At 43.6% G+C, this 20,944-nt stretch overlaps 1 protein-coding gene across 1 annotated transcript in view; it reads right to left on the reverse strand.

Moving 5' to 3' along the window:
- DNTT (DNA nucleotidylexotransferase) overlaps positions 1-20,944 on the reverse strand; it is a 343,242-nt gene that overhangs the window by 71,707 nt on the left and 250,591 nt on the right. The window contains exons 8-9 of the mRNA XM_030204811.1: positions 14,371-14,473; positions 10,516-10,779 (exon numbers count right to left, since the gene is read on the reverse strand). Coding sequence (XP_030060671.1) covers positions 10,516-10,779; positions 14,371-14,473 — 367 coding nt within the window. The remainder of the gene's footprint in view (positions 1-10,515; positions 10,780-14,370; positions 14,474-20,944) is intronic.

Below are 20,944 nucleotides of genomic sequence, written 5' to 3' on the forward strand. Positions count from 1 at the left end.
ATCCTTTAAAACAAAGAAAACCAGGTCCTAATCAGACAGCAGACCAAGAGAGAATTTGAAGAGTAATTTTCTGAACAAGTAAAAACTCATAAGAAAAGCTTCTTCATGTGCATCAAAAGCAAGACGTCTGGAAGGGACTCAAGTTGGACTATTACATGAACTGCCATTAAAAGGGGCAGCCAGAGAGGATAAGGCACAGCAAAAAAAAGAATTAAATGAAACCTGTCTTCACTAAAGAGGGGAAGATACAACAGAAACAATTTTTGTAGGTGGTGATTCTGAGGAACCGAAACAGATCACTGTGACTCTGGAAGAGTTGCCATAACAAATTGGCAAACTAGTGACATGATCAGGGGCGTAGCCACGGGTGGGCCTGGATGGGCACAGGCCCACCCACTTTTGCTACAGGCCCACCCCGCCCGCGACAGCCCCCTGCACTGACCTGAAGCGCGTTCTCCCTAAAATCCAGCACCGGCGATCATAGCCAGCCTTCTACCACGTCCAGCAGGAAGTTGCAGAGTAGGCGGGACGCGCCTGAGAAGAAGCTCCGACGACGCGCGCTGGACGTGGTAGAAGGCTGGCTATGATCACCGGTGCTGGATTGGAGGGAGAACGTGCTTCAGGTCAGTGCAGGGGGCTGACATTCCTCAGTGTTGCCTGTTGGGCAGTTTCCTGTCAAACTGGGCTAGTTTGGAAGCCCGGTAGCAGGACATTTTTGGTTTGAGCAAGTTGCAGGTATTTGGGCTACTCTCAGCAGTGTGTGGCTTTGTGGGCAGTTTCTGGTTTGCTCACATGTTTCAGTTTCCAGTGCATATGAATGTACCTGCCTGACTGCAGAGCCACCCAAATTAGTTGTGATTGCTGAGCCTGATTGGCTGCAATAAACCAATCTGCAGCACACATCCTCTCATCCATCCTGCCTTCTAACTGTGCCTCTCTCTCAGCCCTATCCCACTTACCCCCCATCTCCCCTCTCAGCCGAAATCCAGGCCAAAGTATCAGCCTGCCTGCCTGACATTGCTGCCTGGATGTCTCAGTGCCATCTGAAACTAAACATTACCAAGACTGAGCTTCTTATCTTTCCCCCTAAACCAACCTCTCCTCCTCCCCCATTCTCTATTTCTGTGGATAACACTCTCATCCTTCCTGTCTCATCAGCTCATAACCTTGGGGTCACCTTCAACTCCTCCCTCTCCTTCTCTGCACATATTCAACAGACTTCTAAAACCTGCCATTTCTTTCTCTATAATATCACCAAAATTTGCCCTTTCCTTTCTGAGCACATTACCAGAACCCTCATCCACACTCTTATCACCTCTCACTTAGACTATTGCAACTTGCTTCTCACAGGTCTCCCACTTAGCCATCTATCTCCCCTCTTCAAACTGTTCAAAATTCTGCTGTATGACTAATATTCTGCCAGTGTCGTTATGCTCATATTAGCCCTCTCCTTAAGTCACTTCACTGGCTTCCTATCCGTTTCCGCATACAGTTCAAACTCCTCTTATTGACCTATAAGTGCATTCACTCTGCAGCTCCTCAGTACCTCTCCATTCTTATCTCTCCCTGCATTCCTCTCCGGGAAGTCCGTTTACTGGATAAATCTCTCTTATCTGCACCCTTCTCTTCCACTGCTAACTCCAGACTCCGTTCCTTTTATCTTGATGCACCATATGCCTGGAATAGACTTCCTGAGCCAGTAGTCAAGCTCCATCTCTAGCCGTCATCAAATCTAAGCTAAAAGCCCACCTTTTTGATGCTGCTTATAACTCCTAACCCCTATTCACTTGTTCAGAACCCTTATTTTATCACCCTCACTTTAATATTCCCTTATCTCTTGTTTGTCCTGTTTGTCCTAATTAGATTGTAAGCTCTGTCGAGCAGGGACTGTCTCTTTATGTTCAAGTGTACAGCACTGCGTACGTCTAGTAGCGCTATAGAAATGATAAGTAAATGATACAGGGGGAGGGGGAAGAGAGAGAGAGACACACACACACACACAGGGACAATGTTGCATGCCAGGGATAGAAAGAGACAGACAGACAGGGGCATTGCTAGATGGTAGGGGCAGGGAGAGAGACAGGCAAGATAGGAGATGCTAGATGGCAAGGAGGAGAAAGGAAAGAGTGAAAGAATGGGAGAGCCAGGTTGAGCGAAAGAGATAGAAAGCAGTAGGTAGGCGCAGTAAAAAGAGGGAGACTGAAGACTAGATAATAAGAATGAATGCAATCTGAATGGTTATAGAGGAAGATACAAAATGAAAGTTGAAAGGAACAGATTAGTGTTGGAGCTGGCTTCTCGCTGTGCTGGAGGAGGTGAAGATGACAGAAGAAGAGAAAAATTGTTACATGGCCAGGAGACCCTTGGAAAAAAAGTTAAAAGAAGACAAGAAAGCAGTAACCAGAGACTGCGGAGAACTCAATTAGAAAAACTAAATGGCCAGTTAACAAAGGTAGAAAAAAAGAATAATTTTAATTCAAAATGAAGTAAATGTGGTGGCCATGTTAGTCCACTTGATAAAGAAAATTAAAGAAACAACAAAAACATAAGGTGATACTTTGTTGTACTAAATACATTTTTTGACTAGTTTTCTAGCTTTCAAGGTCAAAACCACCTCTGCCAGGTCAGTTGTTATGCTATACTGTACTGGCCTAAGGAAGGAGATTATGGTCTTCAAAAGCTAGTCAAAAAATATATAATTATTTTCTATTTGTGTTGTTATTTGTTAATTTTTAATGTAGTGATTGGAATATATCAGGTTTTGAAATTTACATCTTCTGTCTTTATATTTTGCACAGTACAGAGGAACGTGCATCACTGTTTTTATTTCTCCGTTTCTACACTGTATATCAGTGGTGTGCTGAAGCTGGCTCGCAAGAGCCAGTTACAAATATTTTTGACATTTTGCGAGCCAGTTGTTGAGGCAGGGCGAGCCGGTTTGCCTCTCCTCCCCCCGAGCTGCAGGATCCCAGCACATACCTGATTGGCATAGTTTGGGGGGGGGGGCGAGGGGGGCATTGTCCCCCCAAATGGCTTGCATGGTGGCATCACTCTTTCTCTTTCCAACTCCTTCTTGTAGGCTCCAGTGTCACTTCTCCACCTCTCCGCTCTGCTCCCGCTGCAGCCTTTCCATCTTCCGGGCTGCCGGCAGCATTAGCAATATAAGCACGCTGCCTTTGTGTAACCTAGGAGCCTTCTCTATTGCGACGTACTGTTTCCATGTAGGCAGGTCGCTTGCTGTAGAGAGAAGGCTTCCGGGCGAGCAAAGGCAGCATGCTTACATTACTAACGCTGCCGGCAGCCCGGAAGATGGAAAGACTGCAGTGGGACCAAAGCAGAGAGGTGGAGGAGTGACACCAGAGCTTGCAGGGGGGAGGAAGAGTGCAACACAGGAACCGGGAGGGGGGGGGAGGAGGGAGAGCGAGCAACACCGGACTTGGAGAGAAGGAGGGAGGGAGGAAGGAAGGATGGGTGACACCAGATCTTGTGGGAAAGGAGGGAGAGAGGGAGGGAGGGAGAGTGGGGTTGGTGGTTGGGAGGCGAGGATAGTGGTGGGCAGACTTATACGGTCTGTGCCAGAGCCAGTGGTGGGAGGCGGGACTGGTGATTGGGAGGTAAGGATAGTGCTGGGCAGACTTATACAGTCTGTGCCAGAGCCGGTGGTGGGAGACGGGGCTGGTGGTTGGGAGGAGGGGATAGTGCTAGGCAGACTTATACAGTCTGTGCCCTGAAAAAGACAGGTACAAATCAAGGTAAGGTATACACATATGAGTTTATCTTGTTGGGCAGACTGGAAGACTGTGAAGGTCTTTTTCTGCCGTCATCTACTATGTTACTATGAGTGACACCGACCCTGTGGGGGGAGGCAGGAAGATTGGGAGAGTGACACCTAACTTAGGAGGGGGTGGGAGGGAAAGCGACACACGACCTTGTGGGGAGGGGGGAGGGAGGGAAAGTGACACCGAACTTTGTTGGGGGGGGGGGGTATGAAGGGAAAGCAACACCAGACTTTGTGGAGGGGGAAAGGGAGGGAAAACAACATCGGACCTTGGAGGGAAGGAAGAAGGGAGGGAGGGAGAGCGACATGACCTTGCAAAGGGGGGGGGGAGAGGAAAGAAGGGCACGGGGTATAGGGTAAGAGATATAAGAATGGCCTTGGAAGCAAGGGAATGAAAGAGAGACAAGGATGGAGCTGGGGACTGATAGGGTGATGAGATCCAGTGGAGGATAGATGAGGGCTAATAGGATGGGAATGGGGGCTAAGCAAGTGGGTGAAAGATGGGGAAAGATTGGGGTTTAGGAGACTGGATATTAAGTGAGAGACAGAGGGAGCAATGGTAAAAGCTAGTAGATAGATGAGAAGTGAAACAGAGATTAAGGTAAGAGAAAGGGGGATAAATACAAATGGGGGGGGGGGGGGACATGAAATGAGAGGTCACTGCCAGACAGATGTAGAGAAGGAAAGGAAGAAGAGAGAAGAAATGGAAATGCCAAAGTGGAAAATAATTTAAAGACTGACCCGTGGAAAGTGGAAAAGAGACTGGGACCAACCCAATTAGAAAAATAAAGTGCTTGGTCAACAAAGGTAGAAAAGAAATATTGTTATTTAATACTTTTTTAAGGACTGAGATGTGCCTGCTTTGTGAAATGTACATCTTTTCTATTTTGTATTTTGCAGAATACAGGAGAAAATATATTTCTGTTTCTGTTTTACCAGTGTTTGCACTGCTTCCAGAGTCTGCTTTTCTTGAGGGAGATCTCTGTTTCAGTTTTTCTGTGGTTCTGTTTTGTATAATGATAAAAACCACTGAGGTGGGGGGAACAGATGACCGCCATGAATAGTCTAGAAAGGAAAAGAGGGAGAGTAGTGGAAGGGTCTTCCAACATAGGACACTAACACGCAGGTAATAGTTCAAGAGGCTTTAATGGCAATGTCCTATGGGATGGAATTTTCAACAGCATATAGCTCAAACTCACTGAGAGCTGTGTGATAAGGATATTTTAAAAAATAACTGTTATGGAAATATGCTAGCAGCAAGTCTGAGGAAAAAGTGTGTGGGGGAGGGAGGGGGGAATTGTGTACTGGAAAAAGAGTCAGGGAGCAGACTTAGGGTTGATGGCAGCCAGTGGCATACCAAGGGGGGGGGCGGTGGGGGCGGTCCGCCCCGGGTGCACGCCGCTGGGGGGTGCCGCGGCGCGCGCCTGCTCTGAGTTCGCTGACTTCGCGCGTTTGCCGCAGCTCCCTCTGCCCTGGAACAGGTTACTTCCTGTTCCAGGTCAGAGGGAGCTCCAGCGAACGTGCGAAGTCAGGGAACTCTGAGCAGGCGCACACTGCGGCACCCCCCCAGCGGCGTTCATCCGGGGGGGTTTCCGCGCTGCATCGGGGGGGGGGGGGGCTGCACCCGGGGGGGCGGGGTGCCGCATCGGGGGGGTTGCTGCACCCGGGGGGGTGGAGCGCCGCCCCGGGTGTCCGCCCCCCTAGGAACGCCACTGATGGCAGCAATGACTGGCCTCCAGGCCTGCAATTAAAACAAAATACTGCTATTGTGGTTCTAACAGCCTTTTTGAAGAGATTGAATAAGATGCTTTCCTCATGTATTTGGCAAAGCAAGAAACCTAGACTATCCATGCAGTTGATAAAGTTAAAGAAATTGGATGAGGGTCTAGGGATGGCAGAGTTTGGGCTTCACTATCGGGCTGTTCTGAAGGGTGTAGTTTTATGGTCAGCAAGGCATGTGGACAAGTACCCAATAGGGATGGCACTCAATCATTATCCAGATTCCCCATAGGTACCTTTAGTATGGGGGACACCTGAGCAGATTAAAAAGTAAATTTTTCTTTTTAAGAAGCATACGGCTATTGGCAGCTCTAGAATTATGGGTAAGATCTTCAGAAACCAAAGTTAACAACTTACTTCTCTCACTGTTGCTGCTTTCCAATAATTGATCTCTCCCACCGGGGGGGTTTGTTGATGCTCTGTGTAATGGAAGAGAACCTATTTCTATTTAGTGACTTTGTGCTTTTCCATGATAGGAAGTTTCTCAACTGCAATTCTTTTTCTGTTTTGAATTATGCTAATTTTTAATATATTCAGCCAAACAAACTGTTCTATCCAGTTGTAGTAGATATGTGAGTTTATTTATTTATTTATTTATTTATTTATTTGTTACTTATATCCCACATTTTTGAATTCCTAATCCACAACTTTATGGAAAGCAGGAGCCTTATCACTAAAGTTTACCACCAACTGCTAGATCCAAAGACAGTAGTCATGAAACAATTAAAAGTGAAATGGGAATCTGAATTAGGGCTGTGCTCTCAGCAGCTGATTGGAATACTAAATTTGAGAACCTGAAAGAGAGAACCCCCCTCCTAAGCACCAGTATTCAAGGCAATGGCTATAACATTCTCCATCACTGGTATTATATGCTGCATTACTTTGATTTTTTGGTACTTAATTCTCCGAAGTGTATTACAGTGTGCATAATACCATCAGTAACAGAAGTACTGGGGGAGACAGCAGGTAGACAGTGAAGGGGTCTTACGTTGTTGTGTTCAAAAGTGCTCCTATTGTCCTTTTTTGTTGTTGTTATTATTGTTTTGTTAAAAGTGATGCCTGTACAGAGGGAGCAGTGTTACTTCTAAGCTGTGCTATACATCTGCTGAGTAAAATTCAGAGTGGATATAAACAGTTAAACTACAGGCAAACAAGGAGGGAAAGCATGCAGAGCACGGCACATGGAATCTGTTCCAGCCTCCCTGTGAGTGTTTACGCGCGCGCGGGTGTGTGTGTATGTGAGTGTATGTTATCTATAAGAAGTGCTCACAATGTAACGTAAATTTTTGCTCATGTCAACTTCAGTCCTTAGAAGGAACATTGCTCCAACTTCTCCTTCTCTCCACCTTCCCTGCCTCCTGCAACCCCACTCCCACAGAATCCAGCATATTTCCCTACTTTTGAGACCCCCACCATAGTACCCAGCATTTCTCTGCTCCCCTCCCCTGTAGTCACCAGCACTTCTCTCCACCTCTCCGCCTCCGCAACATGTTTAGTGCCTTACCTCCCTTCCCCAGGTGGCAATACTCCAACGGGCACAGCACCACAAGCACAGGGCCGTGAGCATGAAATAGGAAGTTTGAAGGGGGAGGGAGCAGGCAGGCCTTTAGAATGCACAGATTCTCAAGGTCCCATGCCTGCCAGCCTCGGTTGGAGTATCCCCACCCACATTCAGACAGGTTATTCTGTTAATATAAGCCAGTTCACCCATTGCTGGCTTTTGTGCTGTCTATATGGACAATCCACAACTGTGAGATTAACAGTGAAAAGCATTAATGTTTCCAGCAGAAAATTAATCTAAACCTTAATTTTGAAGTCTGTATGTTTATACAAGCTGCTTCACACTTTTCAAAAATCTATTTGCTTTATTTGATTTGGCTTTTGTCAAAAACCAAGCACAGAAGTGAAAGATTTAAAAACAGGGGTGTCCAACCTTGGCCCTTGCCAGGTCGGGTTTTCAGGATTTCCCCAATGAGTATGCATGAAATCTATTTGCATACAATAGAAGCAGTGAATGCAAATAGATCTCATGCATATTCATCGGGGAAATCCTAAAAACCCGACTGGATTGCAGCCCTCAGGGACCGAAGTTGGACAACCCTGATTGAAAATGTAAATGTTAGTATGAAATAATTTAGAAGGCCTGCTTTCCAAACAAGAAAAGTTCACCAAAGAAAGGTTTCCTTTAAAGTGCAAGGGTTATAATTTATAACTGATCTCAATCAAAAGGTGGATGAACTATACTGACAACATGTAGAGCCTTGAGTATTGCGTTCAGTTCTGGTCGCCACATCTCAAAAAAGATGTAGCAGAATTAGAAAAGGTTCAAAGAAGAGTGACCAAAATGATAAAAGAGATGGAACTCCTGTCATATGAGGCAAGGCTAAAGAGGTTAGGGCTCTTAGCTTGGAAAAGAGACAAATGAGGGGAGATATGATTGAAGTCTACAAAATCCTGAGTGGTGTAGAATGAGAAGTAAATCGATTTTTTACTCGTTCCAAAAGTACAAAGACTAGAGGTCCCTCAAGGAAGTTACATGGAAGCAGTGGTGATCCTAGGTTGGCTGCCACCCAGGACGGATCGCCGCTGCACCCCCCCCCCCCCTGGGTGCAGCGGCGTCCATCCCCCCAGGGTGCAGCATGACACCCCCCCGGCGCATCAACACCCCCTTGGTGCATCAAACACCCCCCCCCTGGCACATCAACACCCCCCCTCCTCCGGTGCATCAACACCCCCCCTCCCCGGGTGCATCAACACCCCCCCTCCCCGGGTGCCTTCTTGGCTGCTGGGAGCAGCCGCACGCCTGTCGGCTCCGCTGGCTTCCAGCTCCCTCTGCCCCAGAACAGGAAGTAACCTGTTCCGGGGCAGAGAGAGCAGGGAACCAGCGGAGCCGACAGGCACGCGGCACCCCCTAGCAGCGTGCACCCGGGGCGGACCGCCTCCCCTTGGTATGCCACTGCATGGAAGTACTTTTAAAACAAATACAGTGGGGGAAATAAGTATTTGATCCCTTGCTGATTTTGTAAGTTTGCCCACTGACAAAGACATGAGCAGCCCATAATTGAAGGGTAGGTTATTGGTAACAGTGAGAGATAGCACATCACAAATTAAATCCGGAAAATCACATTGTGGAAAGTATATGAATTTATTTGCATTCTGCAGAGGGAAATAAGTATTTAATCCCTCTGGCAAACAAGACCTAATACTTGGTGGCAAAACCCTTGTTGGCAAGCACAGCGGTCAGACGTCTTCTGTAGTTGATGATGAGGTTTGCACACATGTCAGGAGGAATTTTGGTCCACTCCTCTTTGCAGATCATCTCTAAATCATTAAGAGTTCTGGGCTGTCGCTTGGCAACTCGCAGCTTCAGCTCCCTCCATAAGTTTTCAATGGGATTAAGGTCTGGTGACTGGCTAGGCCACTCCATGACCCTAATGTGCTTCTTCCTGAGCCACTCCTTTGTTGCCTTGGCTGTATGTTTTGGGTCATTGTCGTGCTGGAAGACCCAGCCACGACCCATTTTTAAGGCCCTGGCGGAGGGAAGGAGGTTGTCATTCAGAATTGTACGGTACATGGCCCCATCCATTCTCCCATTGATGCGGTGAAGTAGTCCTGTGCCCTTAGCAGAGAAACACCCCCAAAACATAACATTTCCACCTCCATGCTTGACAGTGGGGACGGTGTTCTTTGGGTCATAGGCAGCATTTCTCTTCCTCCAAACACGGCGAGTTGAGTTCATGCCAAAGAGCTCAATTTTTGTCTCATCTGACCACAGCACCTTCTCCCAATCACTCTCGGCATCATCCAGGTGTTCACTGGCAAACTTCAGACGGGCCGTCACATGTGCCTTCCGGAGCAGGGGGACCTTGCGGGCACTGCAGGATTGCAATCCGTTATGTCGTAATGTGTTACCAATGGTTTTCGTGGTGACAGTGGTCCCAGCTGCCTTGAGATCATTGACAAGTTCCCCCCTTGTAGTTGTAGGCTGATTTCTAACCTTCCTCATGATCAAGGATACCCCACGAGGTGAGATTTTGCGTGGAGCCCCAGATCTTTGTCGATTGACAGTCATTTTGTACTTCTTCCATTTTCTTACTATGGCACCAACAGTTGTCTCCTTCTCGCCCAGCATCTTACTGATGGTTTTGTAGCCCATTCCAGCCTTGTGCAGGTGTATGATCTTGTCCCTGACATCCTTAGACAGCTCCTTGCTCTTGGCCATTTTGTAGAGGTTAGAGTCTGACTGATTCACTGAGTCTGTGGACAGGTGTCTTTCATACAGGTGACCATTGCCGACAGCTGTCTGTCATGCAGGTAACGAGTTGATTTGGAGCATCTACCTGGTCTGTAGGGGCCAGATCTCTTACTGGTTGGTGGGGGATCAAATACTTATTTCCCTCTGCAGAATGCAAATAAATTCATATACTTTCCACAATGTGATTTTCCGGATTTAATTTGTGATGTGCTATCTCTCACAGTTACCAATAACCTACCCTTCAATTATGGGCTGCTCATGTCTTTGTCAGTGGGCAAACTTACAAAATCAGCAAGGGATCAAATACTTATTTCCCCCACTGTAAGAGGAAATATTTTTTTTCACTTCAATGAATAGTTAAGCTCTGGAACTCTTTGCCAGAGGTTGTGGTAACAGCAGTTAGTGTATCTAGGTTTTAAAAAGGTTTGGACAAATTCCTGGAAGAAAAGTCCACAGTCTGCTATTGAGACAGACATAGGAAGCAACTGCTTGCCCTGGATTTGTAGTATGGAATGTTGACACAATTCGGGTTTCTGCCAGGTACTTGTGACCTGGCTTGGTCGCTGTTTGGAAAACAGGATACTGGGCTAGATGGACCATTGGTCTGACTCAGTATGGCTACTCTTATGTTCTTATGTAAATCATTCTTGAAAATCAAAAGAGCAAAACTCACTATCAAGCATAAATTTATGAAGCTGCTTACCCTAGAGCCTGTCCAGCCAAGTAAAGCATAAGCATATTGAGCAAAAGGAGTTATAACCAGATCCACACGTATTGCCTTCCAGTTTCTGGTCTGCATCTTATCAGATTGCTGAGATTCATCAGAAATACTGGTATCCAGTCTTTTTTTATGTAATTTGAAAATTGCAAAACATTTCTGAAAACAATCAAGGGCATCCACTCTTTTGCTTGGAAGCTTTGTTTCATCAAATGTGGATTCAATAACATCATAGTAAACAAGCAAGTCCTTAAAAAAGAGGGAGAAAGAAAATTGGATTTAGATCATGCCTTTTATAGGAGACACTCAAGGCAAGTTACATCCTGGTATAGTAAGCAGGGCTTTTTTTGTGGGGGTACTTGGGGGTACTGAGTACCGGCACCTTTTCCATTGTCTGCTAAAATTCACCCATGGTCCCCAAGTTCTCATGAAAGAGCTCAGACTCTACACACCAATTCTGCCTCCTTGTCATAGATTCTGTGACTGGTTGCAGAGGGCCTGGCTATTATTTGGTGGGCCCCTCAGTGATCAATACACCCCAAAGGGTGGCCCTGGCATTTGAGTACCGGCACCTTTTCAGTAGAAAAAAACACGCTAATAGTAAGTATATTAAAAGTACAAGGGCCTGACTTGGCTCACAGTCAATATTTTGGATAATATTGTAACAGGGTACAGAAAATTCAAAATTGAATGGGTGTGTTACTTGTTAGGATGCCCACACAAAGCACATTGGCAAAGGAAAAAAATAACATTCACTTATCAATGACAGATCATATTTATTATTATTATTTTTTAATTGCAGAATCCCAGTGGTAGGTTATGAGATTGCTCAGTAAGCAGCATCGCCTGCTTCCTAGTGGGCAAAGAGAAGAAATGTTGGGGGGCCGATGTTCAAAACCACTTAATTGGGTAGGAGAGGCTCCTAACCATTTAAATGGTGCTCAGCTGCCTATCCAGGAATATTCAACAGCACCTTACCCAGATAATGCCAATAAATATTCTCTCTAACCATGAAAATGTAAACTGACTATTTTGTGAGCGGTCCAGGGGTGGAGTTGGCATTTAACCGGATAAGTGCCTATATTCAGCTCTTAGCAGTTAAGGGGTCCTTTTACTAAGGTGCGCTGAAAAATGGGATGCACTAGTATAGGTGCGTGTTTTGGGCGTGTGCAGATCCATTTTTCAGTGTGCCTGTAAAAAAGGCCTTTTAAAAAATTTTGACAAAAATGGACACGCGGCAAAATAAAAATTGGCACGTGTCCATTTTGGGTCTGAGACCTTACTGCCACATATTGACTTAGCGATAAGGTTTCATGTGGTAACTGTGCAGTAATCATCTAAGTGTGTAGAATGAGGATTACTGCCCGGTTTCTGCCGTGTGCAGGAAAATAAACATAATTTTCCAGCGCACGTAGCAGATGCGCGTAAAAGATGAAATTGCCGCCCGGGCCATGCGGTAGCCGAGCGGTAACTCCAAACTGACACATGTAAGATGCACGTATGCTCCTATGCAGCTTAGTAAAAGGGCCCCTAAGTTGGCCAGCCACATAGGACCGCATAAATAGCAGCCCTATCTTTGGCTGGTTTAACTTAACCATTTAGGACTAGATTCTGTATATCACGCCTAAAAAAAAAAAAAATCACTGCTGAAAAAAATAAGCCTATGCTTATTCTATAAAGAATGCCTAAATTGAGGTGTACTTTATAGAATAAGCCTAAATTTCCATGCGGTTTATAGAATACACCGAGCGCCCTTCCGCACAACTAAATTTAGTCGTGGGCAGTTACGACAAGTAAAACTTGGTGTAAACGCCGATGCCTAAATTAGGCACAGACTAGGTGTATTCTATAACCATGTGCATAGAAATGCCCGTGACCTGCCCATTCCACACCCATGGCCATGCCCTTTTCAAATATGTGACTTAGAATTTATGCACATTGCATTACAGAATATGCTTGGAGAGTTGTGCATGTAAATTCTAATTAATGCCACTTAGTGTTAATAATTGCTTGTTAATTGGCAATTACCAGCACTGATTGGCTTGTTAACTAATTAAGTTGTGCATGCAAATTCAGAATACGATTGGATTTGTGCACACAACTTAAGTCGCGCTATATAGAATCCCGGGGTTAAGGGTTGAATATTGGCACTTATCTGATTAAAGCCGTCTGTCCATGCATACCCAGACATGGCATGGCATTGAATATCTGGAATCACTGACCCATACAGGCTGAATATTTACTTCCTTTTCCTCTGTACCTCTCTTCATTTGTTTTTAACGTAGGCATGCATTCTCTTGCTTGCTGCCTATGGTGATAGCAAACTATAAAACACACTTAGAATAAGGTGAAAGGAATAAATATAAATATTTAGTTGCAAACAATATTCTGCAACTTGATAGTAGAACAGAGATTATCACCATCATTGAACACCATACAAGTGAAAATACCCACATGAGATTTATTAAACTGCAGGTTCGGCTGTCTAAGAAGGCTGTCTTCAAATCAAGGCTAAAAGCACACCTTTTGAGGCTGCTTTTAACTCCTAACCCCTATTCACTTGTTCAGTACCCATGTCTATTTTATCATTCCCATCTTAAGTATTTTTCCCTTAAAATGAATGAATCCCTTATTTATTTAGATTTTGTCACACCTTTTTCAGTAGTAGCTGAAGGTGAGTTACATTCAGGTACTCTGGATGTTTCTCTGTCCCAGGAGGGCTCACAATCTAAGTTTGTACCTGAGGCAATGAAGGGTTAAGTGACTTGCCCAAGATTACAAAGAGCAGCAGCAGGATTTGAACCAGCCACCTCTAGATTGCAAGACTGGTGTTCTAACCACTAGGCCATTCCTGTTTATTTGTCATGATTAGATTGTAAACTCTGTTGAGCAGGGGCTGTCTCTTCATGTTCAAATGTACAGCGCTGCGTACGTCTAGTAGCGCTATAGAAATGATAAGTAGTAGTAGTAGTAGCAATGCACTAGCATATAAAAAAACCAGTATAACTCAGGACTCTGAAGAACATTTCACCATGTGCAAGGAAACTTTAACCAACTCACAACTGGAATGGTAGTTCTTCATTATCAAAATATTTCCAAAATGTTTAGCATGTCCTGCAAGAAGAGATAAGATTGCATCATCTCTACCTAATGTGTGTGACAAATGGAGAGCAGGAAGGAACAATATTGTCCAAAGACTGCGCAGCTGGAGGTAAGAATGATTGTGCAAAGATAGTTGGAAGTGCTATGCAGTAAAAGATGCCTGTAACTGTGCCTTGGAGGCTTCTCTCTGGGTTTGCACAAGAGTCTTACAGCTGTGACTCAGCATACGTTTGGAGTTCTAAACAGAAGGAAATCCATGCGCAATTATATTGGTGAGACTGCATTTTGAAGGCTCTGCTGGTCATGGCCTGGGCATGGATACTGCACAGGGTCTGAAGAGACTGATTGTACAGAAAAGGTCATCTACTGAAAATCTATGCAGTTTAGCACTAGAGAATCTTTGAATTAATTAGGAACCTTCAAATTAGTAAATCAAGGCAGAATACATTCCATAAAATTCTCCCTTGTAGCCAGACTTCTTAGGCCTCTGTATAGGTGGACAGGCAACAACTCAAGCTGATTAAGAGATGGAGGCAATCCCCTTAATGACTTGGCTTATCTAGTGAACTGTAACCACATTTTACGTAAACCCAAGTATGATTCAAAGAGTTCTCACCTAAGTGATCAATATTATATTTATCTGAAATATTTTAAAGCAATCTGAATAAAATGATCCATTACTAAAGTAAACTATTAAGAATATCAACCAAAATAAAATGGCTTGCAGCAGTATCTTACCTGTTTTTTCCATTGGTCAATTGCCTTGTGTAAAATTTCTCTCTCTTTTCCTGGCCTAGGACAGGTGATCAGAAGATCTATATCATGCCCTGTCTGCTTCTCTCTAGTGAGTTTAGATCAGAAACAAGAAAAAGCATGTGTTTTAGCAGAATTTGTGCCAGATTCTCAAACTGTTTATTCTACTTTATGACCAAAACAACTTGTGTAACTTCCAACCAAAGTAAGCTTATTCATTGAAATATAATCAAGATGAAACTTTGTTTCAGAGATTATTTATTAATTAGCAGTTATTTCAAAATTATTGACATACTGTATAAATGTGGATATTTTAAATGCATAGTAAAAAAACGAGGTCTATATTCGATGGGTTTGTCTAATTAACATTTAGATGTAACTGGACAAAGCCTGCTGACTCAAACCTCCCACCTCCACCTCCACCTCCACCCCATTGATCAATGCAAAATTTTGTCCTGGAAACTTCTCGCTTGGACAAAATTTACCCCTCCAAATAAAACAGGGGTTCTCAACCCAGTCCTTGGGATTCAACAAGATAGTCTGGTTTTCAAGATATCTACAACAAATATGCATGAGATAAATTTGCATGCACTACCTCCATTGTAGAAGTTCATGCAGTCAGATAAGGATCATGAGATGGAACAGATTATACAGGTTGTTTTTCAATCAAACTCAGAAGATAAATTCTCCAAGACATTGGAGATATGTTTTCCTCTAAGCTATTGTATGTTATAAAGCTGAGCTTCAATTCACACAGGTTTAGAGTTGAGGGGGTGTTGCATCAGGCCGTCAAGTATGTGACTAGATGTGGCACCCTATGCCTTTGGAAGGTACAGCATTTATTTGCATAGGTTTGCAGAAGAGGCAGTACCGCATCAGGATGGTAGGTGAGTAGATTGATGTGGCACATGATTTATTTGGCATGCTGTGAGGCATGAATTGGGTTTAGGAGCCATCTGAAGGGCCTAGCTGGCAAACATGGTAGGGACCTCTGGGAAGCTGTAAAGTATGATGCAGGTCCAATCATAGTAGATGGCATCAGATAAAGACCTGCAAGGTCCAGGAAAGAAAGAAAGAAAGAAAGAAAGAAAGAAAGAAAGAAAGAAAGAAAGAAAGAAAGAAAGAAAGAAAGAAAGAAAAGTGAATATTTCCTTCTTCTGGAGTCAGTGTTTTAGGCTATTCAAATAGGTTGTCCTACTTTTCATGTCATGGCTTGTGCATGACACTCTAGCTGCTGTTTTCCCAGTCAACTGGCTGCCCTGTCACTCTCTTGCTTCTGCAGGAATGTTTTGTTCGTTAAGGGAATGCTTAATATTCAAATTTGGGGTGGAGATGCTATAGTTCTAGCAGTTAAAGGGGCCACAAAGCTAAAGTTCATCTAGGCTCATTATTCCTTTGTGCTACTTCACCCCCTACTCTTGGTGGCTTGGATTTTTCATGCCATTGTTAGTGTACTTTGCTCCTCTTTAGGTATCATGAGGTCTTCATGCTACTCTTGATGTCTTGGAGTGCTGTTGTTTCTTTGGCAAATACTTGCCAGCAAGTAAAAATATATGGAGACTCCCTCTCCCCCCCCCCCCCCCCCCCACATACACTGTTATAATGCAAAATTGCTTGTACCATTGACTTAAAATTTCCCACATAAAATAAATAAATCCAAAAAAGAACTGCAAGACTGGTGGAGGTGAGCATGACCCAAACTGAAAATTAATACACATTCTTATTAAAAGGCCACAGCTTTATTTAGAAAATAACCAAACACGTTGTACTTGAGAACACATCTCTCATAGTTGCTGAGCAGTCTGCTAGACTACTATAGTAACAGGCCAGGTCCCTTTAACTCTTAGATTCCCGCCATTTTTCCAATCTGAGATGCCTCCTTCCAGTACGATTGGACCCACATCATACTTTATAGCTTCCCAGGATACTCTGAGAAAGGTTCCAAGTGGAGTTGTCAATACTTACACATAGAAGTGGTGAATTCACAACTTTTACGTGTAACACCAGTCCCATATATAACTGCCCCATTTTACAAACCTACATGAGTAAGTGCCACCAATTAAGTAGTGAACAGTCTTAATGTAACATCCTTAATTCCTACCTCTTGTATAACATGGTCATGAAAAGATCAGAGTACAATCTTGTGGCCTCCCCAATCAAAAGGCCTCAGCACTCTCAGTTTGCTATTGCTTCCTTTACTGTATAACTATGCAAACAAATAATTATGTCTCTGAGGAGGCTGCCTTGCATCCTCCCCAAGGCTTGATGAGCTCAATCTATCTTTACTTCCACATCTCACATTGGATGTTCACTGGAACGAAACACAAATGTATAGTTTTTCTCTACTACTTCCACACAGTCCTCACAGCCTGAGATCTCTGGGACTCCCTGGATGTGCAAATGCTTCTTCATAAGAAAACAAAAATAGCCATGGGTCAGACAATGGTCCATCTAGCCCAGTATCCTGTTTCCAACAGTGGCCCATCCAGGTCACAAGTACGTGGCAGAAACCCAAATAGTAGCAACATTCCTTGCTAGCAATCCCAGGGCAAATAGTGGCTTCCCCATGTCTATCACAATAGCAGATTTTAGACTTTTCCAAACTTTTTTTTAAACCCAGATATAACTGCTGCATATCTGATGTTCAATGTCCTCTGCTGTGGCATGCATTTGATCCTTCCATTCCTCTAATTCCGAGATGTGCTTTTGTCCTACTTTTAGCTTTTCCTCCTTTACCTCTAGTTGATTTTCCACAACTTCTATTCTATGACTCAGTCCCACCATATCAGTTTTGAGATCTTGAAACGTACTCAGCAACTCCCAGTGTGTTGCCACAATTTCCTCTTTCACTTCAGCTAGCAGCTCTCTCATTGCACCTGTATCAATTAATAGCCCTGTATTATCCCCTTGACTTTCCTCTAAGCTCGGGTCCTGGCAGACTTCTCACCCACCATGGCACCTGCCGCCACCATCTTGATCAACCCACACGAAGCCCCTGACATCAAGCAGAGCCTGAAGCTTTTTAAATCTGCTGCTCTGACCCACATGGAAGACATGGATCAGAACTACACATCTTAGCTTGTTGCACCATGTGATTTTCACCTCCACTGGATGTTCAGGACAGATACATTTTTTTTGTTACATTTGTACCCTGCGCTTTCCCACTCATGGCAGGCTCAATGCGGCTTACACGGGGCAATGAGGGTTAAGTGACTTGCCCAGAGTCACAAGGAGCTGCCTGTGCCTGAAGTGGGAATCAAACTCAGTTCCTCAGTTTCCCAGGACCAAAGTCCACCACCCTAACCACTAGGCCACTCCTCCACTCTTGGCCATCGGCATGGAGCACCACACCTAAGCATCCAGCTAGATTAGTGATGTCATGTCCTCTCAATACATATATTTTTATGGCACAATATGATGTACACTATTAATTTCAAATATATCCTTGCCCCCCAGAAGTTTACAGTCTAATTTATGTGTGTAGCTGAGGCACTGGGAGATAAAGGGGCTCATTTTCAAAAGAGAAAAATGTCTGAAAAAGGGCATACAGTGGTATTTGGACATTTTTCTCTAAAAAAAACCACTCCAAAATCACGATTTTTGAAACTCAGATTTGAGGTGTTTTTCTCTGCAGTGCGTGCAAATCTCAAGGGGACATGTTGAGGGCAGGATTTAGGCGTACCCAAAACTTGGATGATTTTCTCCCATAATGGAATGTTTCAATCATGCCTAAGTCACAAAAAGTTACCCTAAATGACCAGATGACCACCTTTACTCCCCCAATAGTCACTGACCCTCTCCCACCCCCCAAAGATGTGAAAGAAACAGTACATACTAGCATCTATGATAGTTTCAGGTGTTATGACCAATTCTATTACAGCAGCAAGCAGATCCTTGCAGTAGCCTAATGGTTGGTGCAGTGGACTTTAGAAAAGGACAACCATGCCCACACCCCACTCTAACTGGTACACTTGTGGTGGAATGTGTGAGCCCTCCAAAATCCTACAGTACCTACATATAGGTGACACCTGCAGGCATTAGGACTAATGTACTGGTGTACAGTTGGGTATAGTAGGTTTTTGGTGGGTTTTGGAGGGCTCACTATACAATATAAGGGGGTAACAGTGAGGTGTGTACCTGGGACCTTTTATGTGAAGTCCACAACAGTGCCCCCCTAGGGTGCTCCACTGCTTTGCTGGAATGTCTATGTGACCAGTCTACTAAGAATGCTGGCCCCACACATCCCAATGACTTGTTTTTGTGCGTTTTTCCCTTGGACATTTTTTTTTTTTTTCAAAAATGGTCCTAAAAGATAGACACACTGAGCACAAACACATTAGCAAATGGCCATTTTTGAAACAACAAGTTGGACATTTTTCTGGTTTGAAAATGGCCATGTTTGCTACTGGATTTTTGGATGCTTTCTCCAAAATGTCCAAATGCCCAAGGAGCGTCAGTAGCAGAATTAGGATTTGAACTTGTTTTCCTGGTTCTTAGGCTAAGACCTTACCCATTAGATCAATCCCTCCACTGTACAGGGAGATATAGCATTTGAGTGTAACTCACCTTGAGGTACCAATGAAAAGGCATTTGTTAAACATAAATAAAAACAATTATACAGAAATACCAGCTGATAACCACATCTGAAATGGGAAAAAAGGAACGAAAAATCAAATGATGAAACAGACAGCATTACATTTTCTTCATTTTTTCATTTAGTTTAGAACCCCTCCGTGATCGATCTTACTATTTAGTTTACCGTTCTGTAATGTAATTGATTCCCGCTTCACCGTCCATCTTCTCATCTTCCTTCTTGTTTTCTTTCTGAGATTTCAAGGATTGCATTGAGATAGTTTTCATAACTTCTTTGATCTCTTTTCTCTTATTTCACTTCTAAGGCTTAATGAGCACATCTCAATGCATCTAAACTGCTGAAAATAGCTTGATTTCTAGCAAGCTTCAGCTGTTGCCACTTTTCCCTGAAGCTCTTCATTACTATATTATTTTTCTCTTTAAATATGGAACACTTCAGATATATTTTGTCTAGCTCTTTTAACATTTCCAGGATGTCATGCCATCAAGATGGAATATATTCTATTCATACCTGCTTTACATTTCTCTGAGGAGAATTTCTATCTATCATGAAATTTTACCATGCTAATTTTTTTCCATTTTCTTAGTGAAGAGTTTTTACTGAGATGTAAGTCCCAGTCCTGATTCTTGTTACTAAAATGTGCCAATGGTGAGCTTTTCCAATCAAAAAATGTACAACTAGAGTGGACATGATGTAGCTAGCTGACAAAGAAAAAGGAAAGGAACAAATAGAAATTGTAGGAAATTTTATTTGACATTCTGCTCATTTGGATTACCCACTCCCTGTGTGTTGACAAAGGGTAGGGGGAAGGGCATGGGGAAAACTAATATGTTTCACTGGCTGAAAGGAAGATGCAAAAAGTAGCCCTAATGTCTGTAACGAGAGAGAGTTATGTGGCTGATTTCCTACCTTTATAGGAAGAGAGTCAGTATTGCATCTGATCACTATCCCCCAGATTCTATATAAGTTGCTCAAAGCTGGATGCTAGAATTGTTTTGTTTTGTTTTTTGGATGCATACGGCTAGTTACTTCTTATTTATTTTTTTTTATATATCTTTTATTGGATTTCAATATAATACAATAGAAGCAAGAGCTCACCACAGTTCAACAAGCAACATTTACAAATCATGGCAAAACTGGAGCTCACATTTAAGAAACAACTATCCACAGCTAGAATCACATTAAGAAAAAGGGGAAGAAAGAGGAGGTGGAGAAGTTAAAAAAAAAAAAGAGGGGGGGAGGGCTGGAGGATACAAATCCAGACATGGAGCATGCATAGGCCACAACATACATCAACCTCATTGCTTATCTCTGTACCGAAGCAAAATAGGATACCAGTGGCAGCCATTTTTCCCTATAGGAAGCGAAGCGAGAAGATTTTTTTCGCTAGATGTAATTCGAATTTGTACATTTGGAGCAATGAGTTCCACCATTCCTGATGTTGACAACTTAATTAAAGTTGTGCGCAGATCACCTCTGAGTACTATTTTATAATATGGCACCTAACGTTTCTCACGTGCAACCCAAAATGGGGTGTGGCCATGGGAGGGGCCTGGATAGGTCATTTCTCACATGCAACCCTAAATGGCCCCATGGGAGGGGCCTGGATAGGCCATTTCTCACATGCAACCCCAAATGGGGTGTGGCCATGGGAGGGGCCTGTTTAGGTCATGGGTGTTCTCTAAATTTAGGTGCAATATTGTAGAATAATGTCTACACATTGCAAATAGTATACCATGCCATATTTTGTATTGTAAAATATTTTTTACTGCATTAACTGCCTATTGCACATGTTTGATCTATTCTTACTGTACACTGCCTTGAGTGAATCCCTTCAAAAAGGCGGTAAATAAATCCTAATAAATAAATATCTGCACCTAAATATGGACACGAGACTTACATCTGATAGAACTAGGTGTAAGTCCAGTGCCTAAAGTTAGGTATGACTTGCATGCAATTCTAGTA

This window comes from Microcaecilia unicolor, chromosome 5 (assembly GCF_901765095.1).
Source record: "Microcaecilia unicolor chromosome 5, aMicUni1.1, whole genome shotgun sequence".
Taxonomy (NCBI): Eukaryota; Metazoa; Chordata; class Amphibia; order Gymnophiona; family Siphonopidae; genus Microcaecilia; species Microcaecilia unicolor.